Raw genomic sequence first — 24,170 nt, 5'->3', positions numbered from 1 at the left:
CAATTTGTAGAATATGAGGTTTCTCAAGAGCGCAAATGTTAATGCAGATTTCCCAGTGTCTCAAATTCTCTTAACTATTTCCTCAATCAATTTATACACTAAAAATCTCTGTTCCTTGCCCAGAATCAAATCACTGGAGTCACTCATGTCTCTGTCTTCCCTATATTCAATTATCCCCACATTCCAACAATTTTCCTTATGCACTATCTATCATCACTACCATATGCTATAACAGAAAGGTTCAGCCTCTTATCTGGATGCATAACAAGCTCAAGGTAATCATCTATCTTTTGGGCCCACCTCATTCCAAACCAAACTCCATCATACTGAAATATACAGCCTCTTAAAAATACAAACCTCATTGTGTTATTTCCTCTACTCAAAAATCTTCGATGGCATTTTGTATATTCAAAGTCGAAAACCACTGTCCTACTTTTTTTCTTTTTTGGGGGGTTATCAGGGATTGAACTTAGGGGCATTCAACCACTAAGCCACATCCCCAGCCCTTTTTTCTATTTTATTTTGAGACACAATCTCACTGAGTTGCTTAGTGCCTCATTTTTGCTGAGGCTGGCTTTGAACTTGTGAACCTTGTGCCTCAGCCTCCCAAGACACTGGGATTACAGGCGTGTACCACCTCGCCTGGCTCCACTGCCATACTTTTACTTCATACTGAATTCTCTATTCATTTTTTAACCGTGCTACAGAGATAAACCATATAAACCTGAGCACACTGATGGCAAAGATACACAATAAATATCAGTTAGTACTGTTACAAATCACTTGATATTATTGTTTTAGTCAGCTTTTTCGCTGCTGTGACTAAAAGAATCTGACCAGCACAACTGCAGGGGAGGAAAAGTTTATTTGGGCTCACGGTTTCAGAGGTCAGTCCACAGAAGGCCAGCTCCATTACTCAGGGATCCAGGTGAAGCTGAATATCATGGCAGAAAAGAGTAGCAGAGGGAAGCAGCTCACATCATCAGGAAGCAAAGAGAGAGACTCCACTCTTCAGATACAAAATATATACCCCATAGCCACACCCCAATTCCTACCTCCTTCAGCCACACCCTACCACTTCAATTACCTCAGTTAATCCCTATCAGGGGATTAATTCACTGACTGGGTTAAGACTGTCACAACCCAATCATTTCTCCTCTGAACCTTCTTGCATTTTCTCACATGTAAGCTTTTGGAGGACAACTCACATACAAACCATAACAGGGGAGGTCTGAGAATGTCATCTCCCTACTCTTCATTTTAAGCATCTTAAGTTCCTTCTTTTTTTCTTTTTTATTTTTTCTTTTGGAGACAAGGGTCAAATCTCAGTTTTGTCACTTAATAAGTATAACCTTGAATAAGTTATTTAGCTTTCTGAACCTCAATAAATTAGGATAATATTCATGTCAAGGGGTGGCTGAATAGACTAAATGATATAGCATGAGTAGAATGCCTAGAAGAGTCATTAATAAACATTAGCTTTCTTTAAAAAAAATGGTCACTTAAAGAATGACCACTGAACCTTGCTTTCTTTCTCCCACAATTAGGAAGAAAAAAAAATAGCATTCAAAGAAAAAGATACAACCGCAAAATCTCTCTCTCTCTGAAATAAATGCTTAATTGCAAAAATATTACATGTAGAATAATCTTTTTCTATGTAACCAAGTAAAGTGTGATAGGAATCACATTTCATCAGATGAGGTATACTGATTAATGTGAATTTTATGTTGTTAAATTTACTGAGATTCAGAGTATGCCTACTCCATATCCAGAACTATTAGGTTAGTTCTAATAATTAACCAAAAATACATAAATACGTGCACAAATATAGAGAATGTACAGTATCTATCTATCTATCTATCTATCTATCTATATATAAAACAAAATCTCATTTAAAAAACAGGCCCTATCAGATGAATACACAGCTTAGTTCTACAAGATTTTTAAAGAAAAACTAACATCAATACCCCTCAAACTATTTCATGGAATAAAAAAACAGGAAACATTTCCAAACACATTCTATGAGGCCAATAACACTCTGATTCCAAAACCAGACCAAAACACATCAAAAAAAGAAAACTTCGGACCAATATCTCTGATGAATACAGATGCAAAAATTCTCAATTAAATTCTGGCAAATCAAATACAAAAGCATATCAAAAAGATGGTGTACCACGATCAAGTGAGGTTCATCTCAGGGATGCAAGTTTGGTTCAATATACAGAAATCAATAAATGTAATTCACCACATCAATACACTTAAAGAATCCTATGGTCATCTCAATAGATGCAGAAAAGCATGACAAAATACAGCACCCTTTCATGTTCAAAACACTAGAAAAATCAGGAATAACAGGAACATATCTCAACATTGTAAAAGCTATCTATGCTAAGCCCCAGGCCAACATCATTCTAAATGGAGAAAAATTGAAAGCATTCCCTCTAAAAAACTGAAACAAGACAGGAATGCCCTCTTTCACCACTTCTATTTAACATGGTTCTTGAAACTCTAGCCAGAGCAATTAGACGAAAAAAATTAAAGAGATACGGATAGGAAAAGAACTCAAATTATTACTATTTGCTGGCAATATGATTCTATAGCTAGGAGACCCAAAAAATTCCACCAGAAATCTTCTAAAACTAGTAAATAAATTCAGCAAAGTAGTAGAATATAAAATCAACATCCATAAAGCAAAGGCATTTGTGTACATCAGTGACAAATCCTCTGAAAGAGAAACTAGAAAAACGACCCCATTTACAATAGCCACCAAAAAAAAAAAAAAAAAAAAAATTAAATACTTGGGGAATCAACTGAACAAAAGAGGTAAAAGACCTCTACAATGAAACCTACAGAACCCTAAAGAGAGAAATCAAAAAACACCTTAGAAGATGGAAAGATCCACCTTGTTCTTGGATAGGCAGAATTAATATTGTCAAAATGACCATGTTACCAAAAGCCTATACAGATTAAATGCAATTCCAATCAGAATCCTGATGACATTCCTCAGAGAAATAGAAAAAGCACCCATGAAATTCATCTGGAAAAATAAGAGACCCAGAATAGCCAAAGCAATCTTTAACAAGAAGAGTGAAGCTAGTGGCATTACTATACCAGATTTTATACTACAGAGCAACAGAAACAACAACAACAACAAAAAAACGTGGTATTGGCACCAAAACAGACGTGTAGACCAATGGTACAGAATAGTGGACACAGAGACAAACCCACATAAATACAGTTATTTCATGTAAGACAAAGGCACCAAAAACATACATTGGAGAAAAGAAAGCCTCTTCAACAAATGGTGCTGGGAAAACCGGAAATCCATATGTAACAAAATGAAATTAAACTTCTATCTCTCACCATGCACAAAACTCAACTCAAAGTGGATCAAGGACCTAGGAATTAAACTAGACACCTTGCGCCTAATAGAAAAAAAGTAGGCCCAAATCTTCATCATGTCAGATTAGGCCCTGACTTCCTTAACAAGACTCCTATAGCATAAGAATTAAAATCAGTAATCAATAAGTGGGATGGATTCAAACTAAAAAGCTTCTTCTCAGCAAAAGAAACAATCAGTGAGCTGAATAGAGAGCCTACAGAATGGGAGCAAAGCACATCAGACAGAGCACTATAGGATATATAAAGCACTCAAAAAACTTAACACAAAAAAAAACCACTTCTCAGAAGATGATATACAATCAATCAACAAATATATGAAAAAATGTGTAACATCTCTATCAATTAGAGAAATGCAAATCAAAACTATCTAAGATTTCATCTCACTTCAGTCAGAATGGCAGCTATTATACATACAAACAATAGTAAGTATTGGCAAGAATGTGGGGGAAAGGCACACTCATACATTGCTAGTGGGACTTCAAATTAGTGAAGCCAATCTGTAAAGCAGTATGGAGATTCCTTGGAAAACTTGGAAGGGAACCACCATTTGACCCAGGTATCCCACTCCTCATTTTATACACAAAGAACTTAAAAGCAGCATGCTACAGGAACACAGCTACATCAATGTTTATAGCAGAATAATTCACAATAGCTAAATTGTGGAACCACCCAGATGCCCTTCAGTAAATGAATGGATAAAGGAAAATTTAGTACATATATACACAATGGAATATTACTCAGCATTAAAAGAGAATAAAATCATGGCACTTGCAGGTAAATGGATGGAGTTGGAGAATATAATGCTAAGTGAAGTAAGCCAATCCTAAAAATACAAAGGCCAAATGTTTTCTTTGATTTGAGGATGCTGACTCAAAATGGGACAGGGTGGAGCATGGAGAGGAATGGAGAACCTTTAGGGCAAAGGGGAGGGAAGGGATGGGAGGAGGCATGGGGATAGGAAAGACAGTAGAATAAGTTAGACATCATTACCCTAAGTGCATGTATGAAGACATAAATGGTGTGAAAGTACTTTGTATACAATCAGAGACTTGAAAAATTGTGCTCTATATGTGTAATATAAAATGAATTACATTCTGCAGTCATATATAAGAAATAGGAATAAATAAATTTTTAAAAAGGTCCTAAGGACATACATATACTAAAAATCCATATATAGTCTATATACTAAAAACCCATATATAGTCTATGTTTATATATTCATTCAAAAAAATTAACAAATTTGCTTCTAGAACTAGTAAATAAATTGCTTCTACCATACGTTTTCACATTATAGCATCATAAATTTCTTTAAAATGAGAAAGCAAAGAAGGGAGAAAGAATGGGGAAAGAGGAAGGAAGAAAGAGCACCAAAACATCCCAAGTTGGTCTTTTCTCATTTCATTTTGCTTTTTCCTCTCTCCCACTGGTTCTACTTTATCTTAAGGGAAGAAATGTACAGGAGAATAGTTTTTTCAATATATTGTGCTGGGACAAGTGGACTAACAGCAAAAGAATAAAACTGAACCACCTACTTTATATCATACACAAAAATTAACTCAAAATGTATTAAGTTCTAAATATAAGAAATAGAACTAGCCAGGGACAGTAGCATACACCTGTAATCTCAGCAGCTTGGGAGGCTGAGACAGGAGGATTGCAAGTTCAAAGCCAGCCTCAGCAAAAAAGTGAGACGCTAAGCAACTCAGTGAAACCCTGTCTCTAAATAAAATACAAAATAGGGCTGGCGATGTGGATCAGTGGGTAAGTGCCACCTAAGTTCAATCCCTGGTACCTAAAAGAAAAGAAAGGAAAAAGAAATAGAACTATAAAAATCTCAGAACAGCACTATGCTTCATTACGTAGATTAAGCAATGGATTCTTAGATTCAACACTAGTAGCACAAGCAAATAAAGAAAAACAAATTAAATGAACTGCATCAAATGAAAAGATTCTGTCCTTTAAAGTTACCAACAAGAAAGTTAAAAGACAAATCAAGAAAGAAACAAAATATTTGCAAATCATATACCTGATAATGGTCTGATATTTAGAAAATAAAAACTCTTAACTAAACAATAAAAAACAACCCAATTTAAAAATGTGCAAACAATCTGAAAAGACATTTCTCCAAACAAGACATCCAAATATCCAACAAGCAAATGATAAGATGTTCAACAACATTAATCATTAGGAAGATGCAAATCAAAATGACAATGAGAAGGTCTGAAGATGTAGCTCAGTAGTAGAATGCTTGCCTAGCATGTACAAGGGCGTGGGTTCAATTGGCAGTATTGAAGAAAAACATTCACAAGATATCATCTCACACCCACTAAAATGGCTATACTAAAAAAGACAGAGCTGGGATGTAGGATATAGTTCAATGGTAGAGTGCTTACCTAACATGCCCAAGTCCCTGGCTCACTACCAAAAACAAACAAAATGAAAAAGACAATAACAAGTGTCACAAACATGAGCAAGGATAGGAAGAAAGCAGAACATTTGTACACTGCAACTGGAATCTAAAATTGTGCAAGCACTTAAGAAAATACTGTGGCTGATCCTCAAAGAGTTAAATATAGGACAGGGGATATAGCTCAGTGGTAGAGTATTTGCCTGGCATATGCAAGGCCCTTGGTTCTACCCCTAGCACTGACAGGAAAAAAAAAAAAGTTAAACAAAGAATTACCATATAACCCAACAATTTTATGCCCAGGTATACACCTAAGAGAAATAAAAATAAATATGTTCATATAAAAATGTGCACAAATATATTCACATCAGCATTATTCATAACAGCCAAAAAATAAAAACCTAAAAATTAATCAATTAACAAATGTATTAACAAAAGATGATAAGCACAAAATGGAATATTATTCAAATATAAAAAGGAATATGGTACTGATAGATGCTACAAAATGGATAAATCCCAAAACCATTATGCCAAGTAAAAATAGACACAAATGGCCATATATTGTATTAGTCAACTTATATGGAATGTCTAGAATAGACAATTCCACAAGGAAAATAGTAGTTTTTGTAGGCATGGGAAGAAGTGGTGGGGGTGACAGATAGGGGACTGACTGCTACTTGGTAGAAGGCTTCTCTGGGGGGTGATGAAATGTTTTGAAATTAGTTGGTGGTGATGGTTGCAGAACTTTGTGAATATACTAAAACCCACCAAATTGTACACATGAAAGGGTAAATTTTATGGTATCATCATAACTCAAAGAAAGATAGAAAATTAAAAAGCAGCCCAGAGAAGAAATGAAGCAGATGTTGCTTTTTTGACCTGCCATTTTCTGTACATTTTCTATGTTCCAGACCTGCACTGGTTGCTAGGAACCCAAAAATGAGTAAAGCAAAGTCACTACACTCTCTGGGCTCTTTCTCCTTAGCCTACAAATGTCCAAAAGGAGTAGCTTTGAAAAACATCAAGTATAAGCCATAGAAAATCCAAAAGGGCAAAGATATTTCATAATTAAACCTTTCACAATTACCTAGAAGTTTTTTTTGTAACATTTAACTAAATATGATACACTTCTACTATTGAGTATTAAATAACTTCCCAATGCTGATAATGTCAATTTCCAAGAATTATTATTTAAATAGTTACATTTCATTTTACCTGAAAGATTTTTACAAATATTTTTGTTGTCTCTTTTGATCATATTACTTTGAATGCATTACGTCCTCAGAGACTCCTGAATTCTTTATTTTTGACATTTAAAAACCTTATAATAAACACAAATATTCTAAAAGAAAGTGCTTTTTAACACTTTATTACAATAATCATATGAAAAACTAATTTTTCTGTAAATAAGAACAAGTAACAAGGGTTTAAACTATAAAATCAAGTGTTTTGGGCTCTCATTCCAAATTTTTATAAATCAGGGAAAATCTGATTCCCTGATGACATAGATAAAATAGCAAACAAAATTCAAAGTAATACTTAGAAAATTGGGATGAAAAGTACTTTAAACAGCTTCTTTTAATACATTATTTATATTAAATTTTCAAAGACAAAACTAAAATCGGCATTATTCTTACCTTATCTTTGGCCTCAGGCAATGGGATTTCTCTAGGTTCTAAAAATGGTATTTCTCGAAAAGGTGGAACACATCTGACTATATCTGGTACATAGGGCGTATGAAACAATGGCGGCATCGAGTATCTTCGTTCACCTGATAAAGGCACTATCTGGTTAACTACAGTTGGCTCTTGGTGGGGTGAATGGAAACGCTGCCGTTTACCGTCAAGAGGAAGGTTTTTTTCATCGCTTAGTCTCCTGGAAACAAGCAATATACCTTAGTGATTATAGATACAACTTTCTGACAATAAAAAACAATTAAAACACATAAATATCCTAATAGATCATCACAACATTATGATTCTTTAAATAAGGCTACATTATTAGCTCCATATTAGGTTTTCAGCAGAAAAAATACCTCTTCATCTTAGAAAAATGAGTAGTAATAATAGATATAGAAAAAAACTACAGGTATATATTAGAGCTATTATTCTCCTGCATTTGGACTATTCCTATGTTTCATCTCAGCAGTGAAAACTTTTTTTTTTTTTTTTTTTGGTACCAGGGATTGAACTCAGGGGCACTCAACCACTGAGCCATATCCCTAGCCCTATTTTGTATTTTATTTAAAGACAGGGTCTCACTGAGTTGCTTAGTGCTTCACCATTGCTGAGGCTGGCTCTGAACACACAATCCTCTTGTCTCAGCCTTCAGAGCCACTGGGATTACAGGCGTGTGCCACCTTACCCAGTTCATCGGTGAAAACTTTATAGAACATTTTCACTTATGCAATCACTAATAACCAAACATCTAACTCTAACACAAAAAGGATAAGATTAAGTGAAGGTTTTTAAAAGGGCTCTTCAAATATGCCTATGTATCAACAAGACAGACCAAATTAAGAGATACTTCTGTATAAGCCATAAAGATATTAGACAACTGAAGATATCTGAAGATGAACTGCACCTCAGATATGAGTATTGTATTAATATAAGTTTCTTGGGCAGGATCAATGTATTTTGGTTATAGAGAATATATTTATTTTTAGAAGGAAAAAGCTGACATGTTTTGGGATGAAGTAACATGCTGTTAATAATTTTCTTTCATTAAGACCCAGAAAAAAAGTGTGGTGATCAGAAGCAAAAGAAGTAGAAAGAAGCAAATGCATCAAAACTTTGATGAAGAAAATAATCAGGGCTGAGGAAATAGTTCAGTGACAGAGCACTTATCTAGCATGAGACAGACTCTAGGTTCAATCCCCAGCACAAAGGTGAAGGGAAGAAAGGAAAGAAAAGGAAAGAAAAAAATGGGGAAGAGGGGAAGGAGGAAGAGAGAGGAGGAAGGAAGGAGGAGGAAGGGAGAGAGAGAAGGAGAGGGGGAAAGAAGAAAGGGCTTTAGAAAGCTTTATGTCATACAGAAATGTTTACTACATTTTCTATTATATAATCTTGCCTGTATAAATCAAAGAACATTAAAAACTTTATTAGAAATAAAAGTATTGGGCTGGGATTGTGGCTCAGCAATAGAGCGATCGCCTACCACGTGCAGGGCCCCGAGTTCGATACTCAACACCACATAAAAATAAATAAAATAAAGGTATTGTTTCTAACTACAATTAAAATAAATAAACAAACATTTTTAAAAAAAGAAAAGAAATAAAAGTATGATGAGCTAAACTATGTCCTCTTGAAATTCAAAGGTCAAAATCCTAATCCTCAGTATTTCAGAATATGACCATGTTCGGAGATAGGGCCCTTAAAGAGGTAATTAAGTTAAAATGGAGTCCTTAGGATAGGTCCTAAGGATGATTGGTGTATTTAAGAGTATTTAGGACACAAAAAACACAAAGGGATAAGCACATGAGGACATAGTAAGGGAGTAGTCTACAAACCAAAGAGGGTCCAGAAGAAACCAACCTTACTGACACCATAATCTGGACTTCTAGCTTCCAGAATTGAGAGAAAATAAATTTCTGTTTTTTTAAGCCATTCAGTATCAGTCTGTAATAATTCACTGTGGCAACCCTAGCATAAATACAGAAGACCATGTGATTTGGCTAAAAATCTCAACTAAGAAGAAGTTTTCTAAAGAAATATAGCTTCATTTCATCTATTTATAATGTCAGTAATAAAGTATCCCTAAAAAAATTTAAACACACAAAAAGTTTTAAATTCTGTTACTGATCTACTGATCTGATTGCACAGGTCCCAGAAAAAAAATCTAGGGCAGAATAACCATACAGATTTATATAAGATAAATCATTACACAGTTCTCAGACAATACTGACATTTTCTCTTAACATAACTAAGAAATACTTCCTTCCTTCCTCAAAATAATGGGGATGTTGAGGTCTGTATTGGACTGACATTTCCATATGTCAGCTGCTGTAATGACACAGCTCTAGACAAGCTACCAAAAACAAAGAAAGAACAATATTAATACACTTATTTTTTCCTTAAAAACAAAAACCAATTTCAGAAAACTAAATACTTCACTGATCAAAAGAAAATAACATTTTCTCTACCATGAATTATTTCACCTAAAAAGGGTTTATGTCAAGTAGAAAATAATACGTAACAATATGGACCAAAATAGCACCATACTTACTCTGCATTCTGAAAATTGAACTGTGCATCTATAAGCTGCTGGTGTGAATAAAGAGCTGGTGACAGGACAAAGAAGTTATTATGTTGTTGTTGATTTGGAGTGAATGGCGGGCGACCCAAAATTGAGTTTGGGAACATGCTCCTGTTCACTGAAAGTGAACATGTATTCCTTTCCTAGAATAATTTAAAAAGACAATACTAAATTATTATAGCTTAAAAGACAATGAATGCTTTGATAACTATTACCTGCTGTTTAAGACAATTAAATTTAAAAATAAAACATTTAATAAAAAAACAAATATTACCAAGTTATTAATTTCATTTACATTTATTTTTAAAAGTTTGAATAGGTCTCTTAAGTACTACACTCAGTAACAAAGAAACTTATAATTAATTTTAACCACACCTAGATTAACCACATTATTCAAATAATATATGTAAAATATATGCATATTTCTAATTTTCTGATGGGTTTATCCAATATCAACACATCTCTTTAAAAATCAAGTTATTACCACATACAATAATAACAAAGGAATCATTCAAAACAGATATTTAATGAAATCGCAGAGATTTTTACATTTATTCTCAATGCAATTCATACAAAAGAGTAAGCCATCATATGACAATTTGATTCCTAGGATTTGGATCTTACAAATCTGATGAAACAAGGGAAGGAATTTATACCACCCAGCAATTTTTAAAACTCTGAGATTCCTTTCAGAGTCTACATAATTTTTACAAAAGACTTCCAATAAGAGGGCTTTGTTCCACAGGAACATGGAAAAACTACACAAGGAAATCAGAACCTTTTACTGACCCAGGCAGAAAATTTGATATTTATTCTCTGCAGTGACTGATCCAGCAAGAGTAGTCTTACAAAAGGTTAGGGTAAGGAAACAAACCAAAATCAAGTAAGTTTTCAATAAAGTGTACAAAGTAAAAATGGGACCCCATGTCACCTTCCCAAAGCAAGCAATTAAAAAAAAAAAAAATTCTCTGAACAAAACCAGAGAAAAACCAGAGAGAAACTATGTAACACAGTAACAAGAAAAATTATAGCATAATTGGTGTCCACCAAGGAAAAGCCAAGCTAGCTGTAGTACTTGATCAACCTACACAGAAGCTTAGTAGTTAACAGGCCCCACCTATAATATAGAGCTTCCATATAGACTTCCAGTAACTCTCAAAACAGACATTCATAAATCACCAAAAGGGGAGAAAGAAAGGAAAAAAAAAAAAGACAAAAAAGGAACTGTGAATATAAACAGAAACACTGTCACGCACACACACCAAAAAAAAAAAAAAAAAAAAAAAAAAAAGCCAGCACAGTGGCGGAAACCTGTAATCCCAGCTACTCAGGAGACTAAGGCAGGAATGCAAATTCAAGACCAGCCCAGGGAAATTTAAGGAGACCCAGTCTCAAAATAAAATATTGAGAAAGAGTTAGGGATATAATTCAGTGGTAGGGTGTCCTGGGTTCAATCCCCAGTACAAGAAATAAACAAATTTAAAAAACTTTTTAAAAATAAAACAAAAAGGAAAAATTGGTAGTGACAGAAAAGAGGCAGGTCAACAGGAAAGAAAAGAAAATCAAACTATGTGATCCAATATCCAACATTATTAATATAAGATCCAGGAGGAACAGAGAAAATATAAAGAAGGAAATTACCAAACAAATAAAATCAAAATATAACCAGGACTGGGTATGTTTTTCAAAATATAACTATTCCCTAGATTACAAGAATCCAATAAATACAAACGACATAGAAGAAATACATAGCAAAATTATTGTGATAAAATTTCAGACTATCAGGAATATACAGTTCATAATATTCCAGAGGAGGGTTGGGATTGTGCTCCATGGTAGAGCGCTTGGCTAGCATGTATGAGGCACTGGGTTTGATTCTCAGCACCACATACAAATAAGTAAAATAAAGGTCCATTAACAACTAAAAAAAAAAAAAAAAAAAGTATTGTGTCCACCTACAACTAAAAACATTTTTTAAAAAAATATTTCAGAGGAGGAAAATGTTGAAGTAAACAAACAAACAAAAAAAGCTGGGAATCAAAATGCCTTTCAACTTCCCCAAAGCAATAATAGAAACTACAAGATATAGACTAATGCCTTCAATGCCCTTAAGGTATAATTCTATACTCAGCTATACTATCCATACAAGCAAGAATAAAAATGTTTTTCAACACGTAGAATAAAAAGAAAAAGAAAACCTGATGCTAGAAAGGGCAGAAACAAAGTAAATTTCTAAGATGATGTTAAAAGGAAGCTCATAGCTCAAAATTAAAGCAGGAGGATGGAAGGTTTTAGAAATATTCAAAGAAAAAAAATTTAGCTGATAGATTATCTGATATATTTGATCAGAGAGTTCAGCTAACAGGGCAGAAATAATTATAGGAATATAGAAAAGCACCTAATTAAAAATAAACTACAGAAAAACACTTTAAAGGTAATATAAAAAAGGAAATATATTCATACTCAGTTCTTATAATAATCTAATCACTAAATACACTGATTTAAGCAAAAAGTGATTATTTGTTATACATTATTTATTACATACTGTATTTATATATTAGATTTTTTATGTTGTATGTGTTTGTGTGTATATACATCTATATATATATAGATATATATACATAGTAATTTTTGTATACGTACTAATGTGGAGGGTAACAAGATACAAAAAGATGTTAAATCTTCATTTTCAGTAAAAATAAATCAAAATAATAAGCTATGGAATATTTTTTCTTTTTTAAACAGAGGAAAATAACACCTAGCCAAATTAAAAGAAATGAAATGGTTGTGTCTCTAGAGATTTAGACTAGGAGGGTTGGAAAAACTGGAAAAGCCAATAGAAGGGAAAAAAAAGATCTGGGAAGAAACTACTAAATCATTCATATAGACTTGGTCCTTGCTTTTGCTTTAATTCTGTAAGATTAAAATTCCCTAGGTTGGCCACAGACAGTGAGATTCGTCAGCCCAGAGTTCATCGACAACTATGGACAAGAGTCTCTGGACCATCATCAAATTTTATCGCAATGCCTGACTCTATCATTTGTCCCAGAGACACAGTATTACCCCTAGAAAAACAGAATTTGTCAACTTTTCTTAGCAGGCAGAAGAAAGTTTCTCCTATAACTTTCTTGTTAAAGGAGATTTTTTTAAAAAAAAAAAAAAAGAAGAAAGAAAATCAATATCTGCTGACCTTTACTCCCTGAAGTTCACTGAACAAAGGAAGTGGACAAATACATTGCTAAACAGCATTCTAGGGAATCCATTATTAAAAGTACATTCAATAATTGTGGCAACTAACTCCCGTTCTATCTTTTGTCTTGGGATGGACCTCAGCCTTCTTTATTCTGATTCTCTGACCTAACTTCCCACAAAACATAATTCCTATTTCATAGGACTAATAAGACATGAAATTAAATATAATTCACTGTACTTCATCCTGCTTAACATCTCATTTTGTTGGAATATAGATACTACAGATTCAATCAAAGAAAGGAATCTGTATTCAGAAAAACAATTAAAATGTTTTATTTTCAGACTGGAAATGCAACTTGTGGGAGAGCATGTACAAGATCCTGGGTTCAATCCCCAGTATGAGGTGGGGGTCTATTTTCAGGTTTATTTAAATAAGTTCAGAATTTAAAACATAGACACTTTTATTTATACCTATAAATAATATGTTGTGATTTTTTTCCTCTAGATCCAAATAGGGTCTTTATATGTGTGCATTTCAGACTTTAAGATGCAAATGAACTAGGTACCAACCTTATCTTATTTCTATCCCATTACATGATCAAATGCAAACTAAATATAAGTCAAAAGGTGTCCTGTGGTTCAAATTACAAAGTTATTAACCAACACCCCAGGCTTAAAAGTTTAAAATGATTCTACAACCTAAAGTTCACTCTAGGAAAAATAACTAGAATTCAGACGACCTAAAATTCCCAGATAAGAACTGACATTTCTGGAGTCCCTTGAAAACAATGCATCTGTCAGGTTCTCTTCAGAAATCAGGCTCTTAAACAATTCAGACTTCAAGTGAAGAGAGTCATTCCCAGGAAATTTATCAGCGGCATGCAATGTTCCCCAATATAAGTATCCTGCATGACCTTCTAGAGATAAGTAAACCAAAAGCCCATGAATTTCAATTGTTTTTTCTAAAATATTTCAACAATGATTTGGGAAAAACTACAATCCATTATAAATATTACCAGAGATCTTTTTAAAATAGAATATAGAGTTTGACAGAATAAAATCAAGTAAAACCATTGCCATACCAGAACTTTACAAAATTTTAAAACTTTTATTTTCTTCATGTGTGAGTGCGTGTGCGTGCGTGGGTGCTTGCGTGTGAGGGTGCTTGCGTGTGTGTATACATTTTTTTTTTCTCTTGTGATGCTGATGATGGAACCCAGGGCCTTGTGCCTTCTAGGCAAACACCTACCACTGATTCAACATCCTCATTCCTCTTTATATTCTTAATGAAAAAATTGTTCACGAAGTAGTTATGATCTATATTAAGCATTACTCTGCTTAACCTGTGGTAATAGGTATGACAAATTTTATAATAAAATTCAGGATAGGCAGTATCCTATTTTTCTTATCTTAAAAGTTGTCAGTCCTTAACTTTAAAATATAATAATCTACGTAAATTTAAACTGTTTCTTAAACCATTCTATCCTTTCTTGCATTAAGGAGAGAACCTGAAAGATTGTTTCCTAAATAAGTTTTCCCTAATGGGAAATTATACAAACTTATTTGTCAATAATCATAAATGAGATAAGGTAGTAATAAAGTATTTTACAAAGTATTTCCTAGTGATATAGTATTTGATTCTCTAATTTACAATCTGGAATTTCTGTCCTGAACTTGACCTCTCCCCCAACAAATTACTGAACATTCAAGGTTACATAATTTCTTCATCATTTGGAAAACAGAATATACCTAATTTAAAAAAAAAAAAAAAACTGAAACTATACTGGCTAAACCAACTTATCTGTTCATCTTGTCCATACCTTTGATCTCCTAAACCTACCTTTATCCTTCACAATTGAAAAAGTCCAATTCCTAAATGCTGTTCACCAACTGTCAAAATCACTTGCAGGTTCTGAACACAGTATTCCTTTACATTAAGAATTAAACCCCATCCAAGTGTTAAAAAAGAATCTCATGTTTTAAAAAAAAGAACATAATTCCAGGGGCTAGGGTTGTGGCTCAGTGGTAATGTGCTCACCTAGCATGCATGAAGCACTGGGTTCGATTCTCAGCACCACATAAAAATAAAGACAATAAAGTCCATCAACAACTTAAAAAAATATTAAAAAAAAAAAAAAAGAACATAGTTCCAAATTACTGACTGGCCTGTTTCACACGGAACCTTTGTGTTACAGGACACTTCTAGACAGACATAATTGGGGCTATGCATACCAACAAATGTTATTGGTTAAAAACGTTAAATATTATTGGGTATTAATCATTACAAGTTAAGAATCTTATGATTGCTAATCAGTACATTTTAAAAACCTTGTGGTAACTAAATATGGTGTCTACAAAAGTAATATGTTGCCAGTCATACAAAAAGAAAACCTAGTGATTGATTATGATCAGTTTCCTCACAAAATTACACAAGGAACATATGTTAGTAAGTTGCCAACTTGGCTTGAGTTTAGCAGTTTCTCTTTGATTCTTTTCTGTTCACCCTACTGGTATGTGCAATCTAAATATAAATAACTTCTATCTTGAACAAAGTTTAAAGAGACAAAACAAGACAATTGTGAGACACAGGCCCCTGTGTTCTTACCTAGAGAGAGATAAAGATCCTATATACAAAGGCTGGGCCAGGACGTACATACCTGTAATTACAGTGACTTGGGAGGCTGAGGCAGGAGGATCACAAATTCCAGACCAGTTTGTGCAACTTTGCAAGGCAAGTCTCAAAAGGGCCAGGGATGTAGCTCAGTGACAGAGCCCTTGCCTAACTTGTGGGAGGTCCTGGGTTCGATCCCCAGTACCAAAAAAAAAAGGTGTGTGTGGGGGGGGGGGGGGAGTATTCTACTATCAGGCCAACCTGCAAATTTTCCCATAAAATGAAGAACTGAGGCAATTTCGCCTCATTTAATTATAAGTCTTAAAAGGTAAATACCTTTTTAAATATATTTTTTAGGTGTTGATGGACCTTTATTTTATTCATTTATTTATATGTGGTACTGAGAATCGAACCCAAGACCTTACACATGCTAGGCAAGCATTCTACCACTGAGCCACAACTCCAGCCCAAAGGTAAATACCTTTTAAGTGGTTAATTATGGTTAGAGATGTGGCTAGCATGCGTGAGGTCCTGCGTTCATACCCCAGCAGGCCACATACACACACAAATTCCAATTCAAAAAAGTCAGCAATTTTCCACTAGATTTCAACCCAGGTCACGGAAATCTGACAATAGAACATATGACATAATAATGTCACAACACGTCAAAAAAAAAAAAGTGAAATAGTTCATTAATCTAGATATTTACCTTAGTTCTTCCCCGCCTTTTGAAACACCATGCAGGAGTCCCAAGGCAATCTTCCTCTTTTGATCCTGGACTGAGGACAAGGCAGGGAGGGAGCGGAGGTTGAGGCTGCGTGGGGGCAGGACTCAAGGAAAGGAAAACTGGAGAAGTGGTCCTGAGATTCTTCGGAAAGTGGAGCAGCCTAGGGGCTGCCCGTAATTCTAAGATAGCTACAAGGTATTGCCAGACCCTCCCACGCAAAACAAAACGCTAGTTTCAGAAAGTTACACGCGCCCCGCCCCCGACTAGGGCCTTCACAGCTGTATCCCTCTCCGAAGCCCCCTAAACTCACACGTGTCCTTGCGGAAGGGGTCAACAGTGCCTACCCGAACTGCCCGCCCAGGCGTTCCCAGGAGCCAGCGGCAGCGGCCAGGCGTGCTCGGTCGTGGCTGCGCCGGAGCCACAGGAGGTAGTAGTGGTAGTGCGATGGCTAGGCCCAGCTCCCGTTCCGGTTTACAATCTAAGCCGGAGCGCGGCCGCCAGGGGAGGAGCGACACAAGAAAAGGCAGGGCCCGCAAGGGTGTGGAAGGTTGGGGGCGGTGGCAAAAAGCGGAAGACCAAAAAGTCGCCGAAAAAGCGGCTTAGAAAGCCTGACAGAGATATCCGGAAGATCGACATGACCCCGGATGGGAACCACCAACGGGAGCTAGAGGTCACACTTCCGGCAGCCGCCTAGCCCCCTCCTAAGCGCTCTTTGCTATAATGCGCAAGCGCAAAACCCTAGGTGATTGCTCATTGGCTTGCCGAGTGGGTGGGAAAGAGCTAGCTGGCACTAACCTGAGACAGGGAGTAAGCAAGAGTGAGGACCTGACCCTGTGGGTCTTGTGTGCGTCCGAGCTCGCTTGCAATTCTTGTTCTGTTGAACGTTTTCAACCGATTCGTATACCCCTGAGAACTTTTTCCATGAACCAGTTTTCCTCCACTTCTTTCCTCTGGATCAGCATTAACTTTAGTTGTTGTTTCTCCACTGCAATAAACTGAGAGCTTCTGTAAAGCCGTGATCCAGCGCTCTGACCATAATAGTTAGCACTTAACTAATTCAATAAATTCTTATTGCTGTTTCCTCTTGAGTAAGCTTTAATAATTTGTGAAAATATCCAAATTGTTTTAATTTGTTCATGTGAATCTGTTAATATTTCGTTATTGCCCTTGTAATGCCTATAAAAAAATCCGACCCCTCTCATTCCTTGAATTCCTCATCTGTGTCATTTTTCCTGACCAATCTGGGGAGAGGTTTATCAGATTTAGGAATCACAAAGCGGTTCTCAGATCTCAAAGCCTCCTTTAGGTTCTATTTTTTTTTTGTTGTTTCTTTAGTTAATTAATTTCTTCTGTTAATTATTTCCTTTCTACTGCTTTAAATTATTTTTAGTTTTTAAAGTTTTAATTTTACTTTTTTGCTTTCCTAACACAGAAACAGGTCCTTGATGTAAGATGTCTCTTCTGTAATATAGACATTTGGTGGGGTAAGTGTCCTCCAGGCACTGCTTAACTGTATCCCACATATCTTAATACATTGTATTTTCATTTTCCATATCTCAAAATACTAATGTTTCTGTTGATTTCTTATTTGACTCATGGATTCTTTTTAAGTGTGGTACTTGGTCTGATATTAAGAGATTCTGATTATCTTTCATAATTGATTTCTAATTTAATGTCACTGTGATCAGGGAATATACTTTCCATCATTTGAATTATTTAAAATTTACTGACATTTGTTCTGCGGACCAGAAAATAGTCTTAGTAAATCTTTAGTGTATATTTGAAGTGAATGTGTATTCCACAAATGTCAATCAAGTCAAGTGGGTTGAAGCCTAGCAGTGGTGCTGGCATGTAAACTTCAGAGATTGGAGAGGCTGAGGCAGGAGAACCCAAAGTTGGAGGGCAGCGTGGGCAATGTAGTGACACCCTGTCTCAAAAAAATAAAAATAAAAATAAAGACTGGGGTTGTAGCTCAGGGCAGAGCACTTACTTAGCACTCTGGATACTGATTCAATCCCCAGTACAATAAAATAAAAAATCAAGTTGGTTGATATTTTTACTCAAATCCCCTATATTCTTCATGATTCTCTGTCTTCTCATTCTATTATCAAGAAAATATAGAAATTTGACTGTGATTGTGGGTCTTCTTCTATTTCTTGTAGTTGTGTCCATTTTTACTAAATGTTGTTTTGAGGTTCCACCCTTACTTCTATAAAAATAATCGTTCTGTTATTTAGATAATTTTTTATATGTGTGTGGTGCTGGGGATCAAATCCAGGGCCTTTTTATCACTATGAAATGATCCAATGTATAAATGGCCCTCTGCTTCCCTGTTAATATTCTTTATTCAAAGTGTACTTTATCTGATAATAATAGAGTCACTCCAGCTCTTTGTTATATGGTATTAATATGGTATATTTTAAAGGATGACAACATTTTAATTATACTTATTGTCCTCCAGAAAATTGAAAAGGAAGAAATACTTCCCAGTTTATTCTCTGAAGCATCACTCTAATACCCAAACCCTAAATATATTTTTCTAAATATTTTTATTAGTTATTGATGGACTTTATTGATTTATTTATTTTATATGTGGTGCTAAGAATCGAACCCACTGCCTCACACATGTTAGGCAAGTGGTGCTCTGCCACTGATCTACAATCCCAGCCCCCAAACCCTAAATATTAAACAAGAAAACTCTAGACCAATATCCCTCATAAGCATAAATGCAAAAATTCTTTATTTTTCATGGTGCCAGGCATTGAACCCAGGGCCTTGTGCGTGCAAGGCAAGCAATCTACCAACTGAGCTATATCCCCAGCCCCTAGACGCAAAAATTCTTAACCAAATTCTAGCTATTTACATTGCACAATATAGCCAAGTGTGGTGGTGCATACCTGTAATCCTGATTACTTGGGAGGCTGAAGATCACAAGTTCAGGGCTATCCTCTGCAACTTGGTGAGACCTTCATAGTAGAGCACTTGCCTAGCACACGTGAGGCACTGGGTTCAAGCCTCAGCATCACATAAAAATAAATAAATAAAATAAAGGTACTGCATTTATCTACAACTAAAGAATAAATTTTAAAAAGAACTTTAAAAAAATAAAAAGAACTGAGGTTTTAGCTCTGTGGTAGACTGAGGTTTTAGCTCTGAGTTCAATCCCCAGTACTGCCAAAAAATAATAAACAAGTAAATACCATAATACATAAAAGATAGTGCACTATGACCAAAAATGGGGGCTTATCTAAGGAATGCAAAGTGCAATTAGCATTGGAAAAAAATCAATCAATGTAACTCACCATGTTAACTAAGATTTTTAAAAAATGATCCAGAGTACTCCTAGAATTACATGAAAACTTCCTCAACTTGGTTGAGAGCATCTATAAAAATCATCACATCCAATGGTGAAGAACTCTGAGTGCTTTCACCCTAGGAACTGGAACAAAGCAAAAATTTCTGTTCTCACTACTTCTGTTCAACATTGTACTGGGAATTTTTGCCTGTGTAATAAGAAAAAGAATTAGGAGACATTCAAATCAGGAAGGAAGAAGTAAAACTGGCTTTATTTATAGATAATACATTGAAAATTCTACAAAAGTCGTTCCTAAGAATCTTTAAAAAGCTGTCAAAACTAATAGATGAGCAGGATACATGTTACAAAAGCAGTATACAAAAGTAAATTGTGTTTGTATTGTGCTAGCAAAGAAAAATCTGAAATTGAAATATAAAATGCCATTTACAACAGCATGAAACATATTTGTGGAGTTCTGTTAGGCAAAAATTTCTTGCATATGAAACCCAAAGTACTATCAATTAAAAAAACAGGATAAATTGGACTTCATCAAAATTAGGTACTTCTTCTCAAAAGACACTGTTAAGAAGATGAAACAACAAGCCAACCCAAGCCAAATCATATATCTGATAAAGAATTTGTATCCAGATTGTGCATTTTTAAAAACTGTCATACCTCAATAATTTTTTAAAACCCAATAAACAAATGAGCAGAAAGTTACATAGACACTTCACCAAAAACACCTTATAAGTGGGAAATAAAGACACAACATCATCAGTGAAAAAATACATTGAAATGACAATAAAATACCACTGCCTACCTATTTAATGGTAAAACCAAAAAGACTAACCAGACTGTGTTGGTGAGAACATGGAGCAACTAAAACTCATATATACTACTAGTGGAAATGTAAATTGGTACAACTTCTTTGGAAAACACTTTGGCAGTTTCTTTTAAAAAAAAAGAAAAAAGTTAAGGAAATGCTTACATGTGACCCTGCTGTTTGACTCCTAGGTATTTACACAAAAATAACGAAAGCATATATCTGCACAAAAATTTATACACAAATGTTCATAACCATGTTTGCAATAGCCAATAGTTATAACAGTCCATTAATAGATGAATGAATAAATAATTCATGGTATATCCACATAATGGAATACTACACAGAATAAAAGAAACAAATTTCTGATACATGGAACACCATGAATGAATCTCAAAATAATTATGATCAGTGAGAGAAATCAGACCCAAAAGAGTACATAATGTCCCATTTATATTAATTTCTAAATAGTGCAAACAAACTTGAGTGAGAAAAATCAGGTCAATAGTAGCCTGGTGGGGAACAGAGAAGGGCAAGAGGGAGAGATTGCAAAGGAATAGGGAAACTTTTGGGAGTGATGCTCATATTTGTTATCTTGACTGTTGTAGTTTCATGCATGTGTTCATATGTAAAAACATGTATACCTTATGCTCAATTATACCTCAAAAAAGCTGTTAAAATTAAAATGAAAAAAGTTCTTAGTACATGTTGCACTTTGAATAAATCTCTTAAAGCATGCATGATTTTATAATATGTTACACTGGTCATTTGCAAAATTGATTCACTAAGATATGAAAATCTTCCAAATGTTGACACATTGCATACTACATTATCAAAAAAAAATCACATTTTTAATATTACTCCAATCTCACTGAAGAATCTTGAAAAATAAAAATTCTTATTTTTGAAAGCACAGTTATATCAATGATAATGAGTAGGTATTTTCCTTGAACTGAAAATTTCACTTAATTTTCAAGAAAGTGTGTGCCAAATACCCAAGTCTGAATAATCTATTTGTATGTCAATAGATCATTTAATGAAAGAATATTCCATGATAAAAACAAAACAGCTACAACCAGAGATGTGAAAATTGTGCTCTATATGTATAATATTAATTGTAATGCATTCTGCTGTCATATATAACAAATTAGAATAAAAAATTTTAAAAACAGCTATTTCAGCTTACAACCACTACTTAAGAATTATTTAGTGTGCAGTAAAAGTATTTTATGTAGGGAGCTGTGGCTATAACTCAATTGGTAGAGTGATTGTCTCACATGAACAAGACCCTGGGTTCAATCCCCAGCATCACCAAAAATAAAAAATGTGGCAGCTGGGATGTGGCTCAGCAGTAGAGCACTTGCCTCCCACGTGTGAGGCATTGGATTTGATCCTCAGCACTACATAAAAGTAAATAAACAAAATAAAGATACTATGTCCATGTATAACTAAAAAGATATTTTTTAAAAGTGTTTTATGTATACTTTGTATTTTTTCAGCATGGTACTGGCACCAAAACAGGCTGATAGACCAATGGTACAGAACGGAGGATACAGAGACTAACCCACAAAATTACAACTACCTTATATTAGACAAAGGTGCTAAAAGCATGCAATGGACAAAGAATAGCATTTTCAACAAATGGTGCTAGGAAAACTGAAAATCCATAGGCAACAAAATGAAATTGAATCCCTATCTCTCACCATGCACAAAAGTTAATTCAAAATGGATCGAGGATCTAGGAATCAAACCAGAGACTCTGTGTCTAATAGAAGAAAAAGTTGGCCCTAATTTCCATCACGTGGGGTTAGGCTCCAATTTCCTTAATAAGACATCTATAGCACAAGAATTAAAACCAAGAATCAACAAATGGGATGAATTCAAACTAAAAAGTTTTTTCTCAGCAAGAGAAATAATATGTGAAGTGAATAAGGAGCCTACATCCTGGAAACAAATTTTTATCCCTCACACTTCAGATAGAGCTGATGTATCTGATGTATCTATCTGATATAATCTCTAGGGTATATAAAGAACTCAAAAAGTTAAACACCAAAAAAACAAATAACCCAAAAAACAAATGGGCCACGGACCTGAATAGACACTTTTCAGCAGAGGATATACAATCAATCAACAAATACAAGAAAAAATGCTCACCACTCTAGCAATCAGAGAAATACAAATTAAAACTATTCTAAGATACCATCTCACTCCAATAAGAATGGCAGCCGTTATGAAGTCAAACAACAACAAGTGCTATACCCAAAGGACCTAAAAAGAGCATACTACAGGGACACAGCCACATCAATGTTTATAGCAGCACCATTCACAATAGCTAGACTGTGGAGCCAACCTAGATGCCCTTCAATGGATGAATGGATAAAAAAAGAAAAAAGTGCCATTTATACACAATGGAATATTACTCGGCACTAAAAAATAACAAGATCATGGCATTTGCAGGGTAATGGATGACATTAGAACAGATTATGCTAAGTGAAGTTAGCCAATCCCAAAAAACAAATGCCAAATGTCTTCTCTGATATGAGGGGGGGGTGACTCAAAATGGAGTAGGAAGGAAGAGCATGAGAAGAAGATTACCTCTAGATAGGGAAGAGAGGTGGGAGGGAAAGGGAGGGAGAAGGGGAATTGCATGGAAAATGGAAGGAGACCCTCATTGTTATACAAAATACATGTATGAAGATGTGAAAAAATAAAGAATAGCGTCACCTTAGATTGGGTAGAGAGAAGTGATGGGAGGGGACGGGAGGGGAGGGGATGGGGGGAAAGGAAGGATAGTAGAATGAAATAGACATTATTATTGCTGTGTGTATATATGTGACTGCATGACCAATGTGATTCTGCAACCTGTATATTCAGAAAAATGAAAAATTATATCCCATCTGATTCAAATGTATGGTATGTCAAGGTCATTGTACTGTCATGTGTAACTAATTAAAACAAATAAAAAAATTTTAAAAAAGTATTTTATGTATACTTTGTATTTTTTTACTTAGAATATTTTAAAAGATGTGTATTTGGGAAGAATGTAAGGACAATTAATTTGTGCCAGTAGTGTTCAATGGGAAGTGATTTTGCTCCCAGGGAATTTTTGACAATGTCTATTTTGGGTAATCACAATTTGGAGGGGAGAGTTAGTACTGGCATCTAATGAACTGAGAAGTCAGGAATGCCACTAAACATCCAAATAATGCACAGGACAACCCCAAAAGTACTGTTCACCCTGATATTCCATTGTTTGGATATACCATATTTTGTTTAACCCTTCGTCAGGTCATAGACAATAGAGTTGTTTTCACTTTGGGGCTATTATGAATAATGCTGCTATGAACATTACAATTTAAACATGTTTTCAATTATCTCGAGTATATACTTAATAGTAAACTAATGAGGTATACCCAAATTACTGATTCATATGTTTTTTTGTTTTGTTTTGTTTTTATT

The 24,170-nt window shown here is 34.7% G+C and overlaps 1 protein-coding gene across 3 annotated transcripts in view; it reads right to left on the bottom strand.

Annotated features, from left to right (window-relative positions):
* Positions 1-17,253, bottom strand: part of LOC144256506 (poly(A) RNA polymerase GLD2-like) — a 57,880-nt gene extending 40,627 nt beyond the window's left edge. For all 3 annotated transcript variants that reach the window (XM_077801550.1, XM_077801554.1, XM_077801556.1), the window contains exons 1-4: positions 16,938-17,253; positions 16,576-16,645; positions 10,034-10,206; positions 7,447-7,684 (exon numbers count right to left, since the gene is read on the bottom strand). In XM_077801550.1, the coding sequence (XP_077657676.1) occupies positions 7,447-7,684; positions 10,034-10,170 (375 nt within the window). In that variant the 5' untranslated portion in view covers positions 10,171-10,206; positions 16,576-16,645; positions 16,938-17,253. The remainder of the gene's footprint in view (positions 1-7,446; positions 7,685-10,033; positions 10,207-16,575; positions 16,646-16,937) is intronic.
* Positions 17,254-24,170: the final 6,917 nt, after the last annotated feature.

This window comes from Urocitellus parryii, chromosome 1, assembly GCF_045843805.1.
Source record: "Urocitellus parryii isolate mUroPar1 chromosome 1, mUroPar1.hap1, whole genome shotgun sequence".
Taxonomy (NCBI): domain Eukaryota; kingdom Metazoa; phylum Chordata; class Mammalia; order Rodentia; family Sciuridae; genus Urocitellus; species Urocitellus parryii.
The sequence above is the reverse complement of the archived record's forward strand: the minus strand, read 5'-3'. Positions and strand labels throughout refer to the sequence as shown.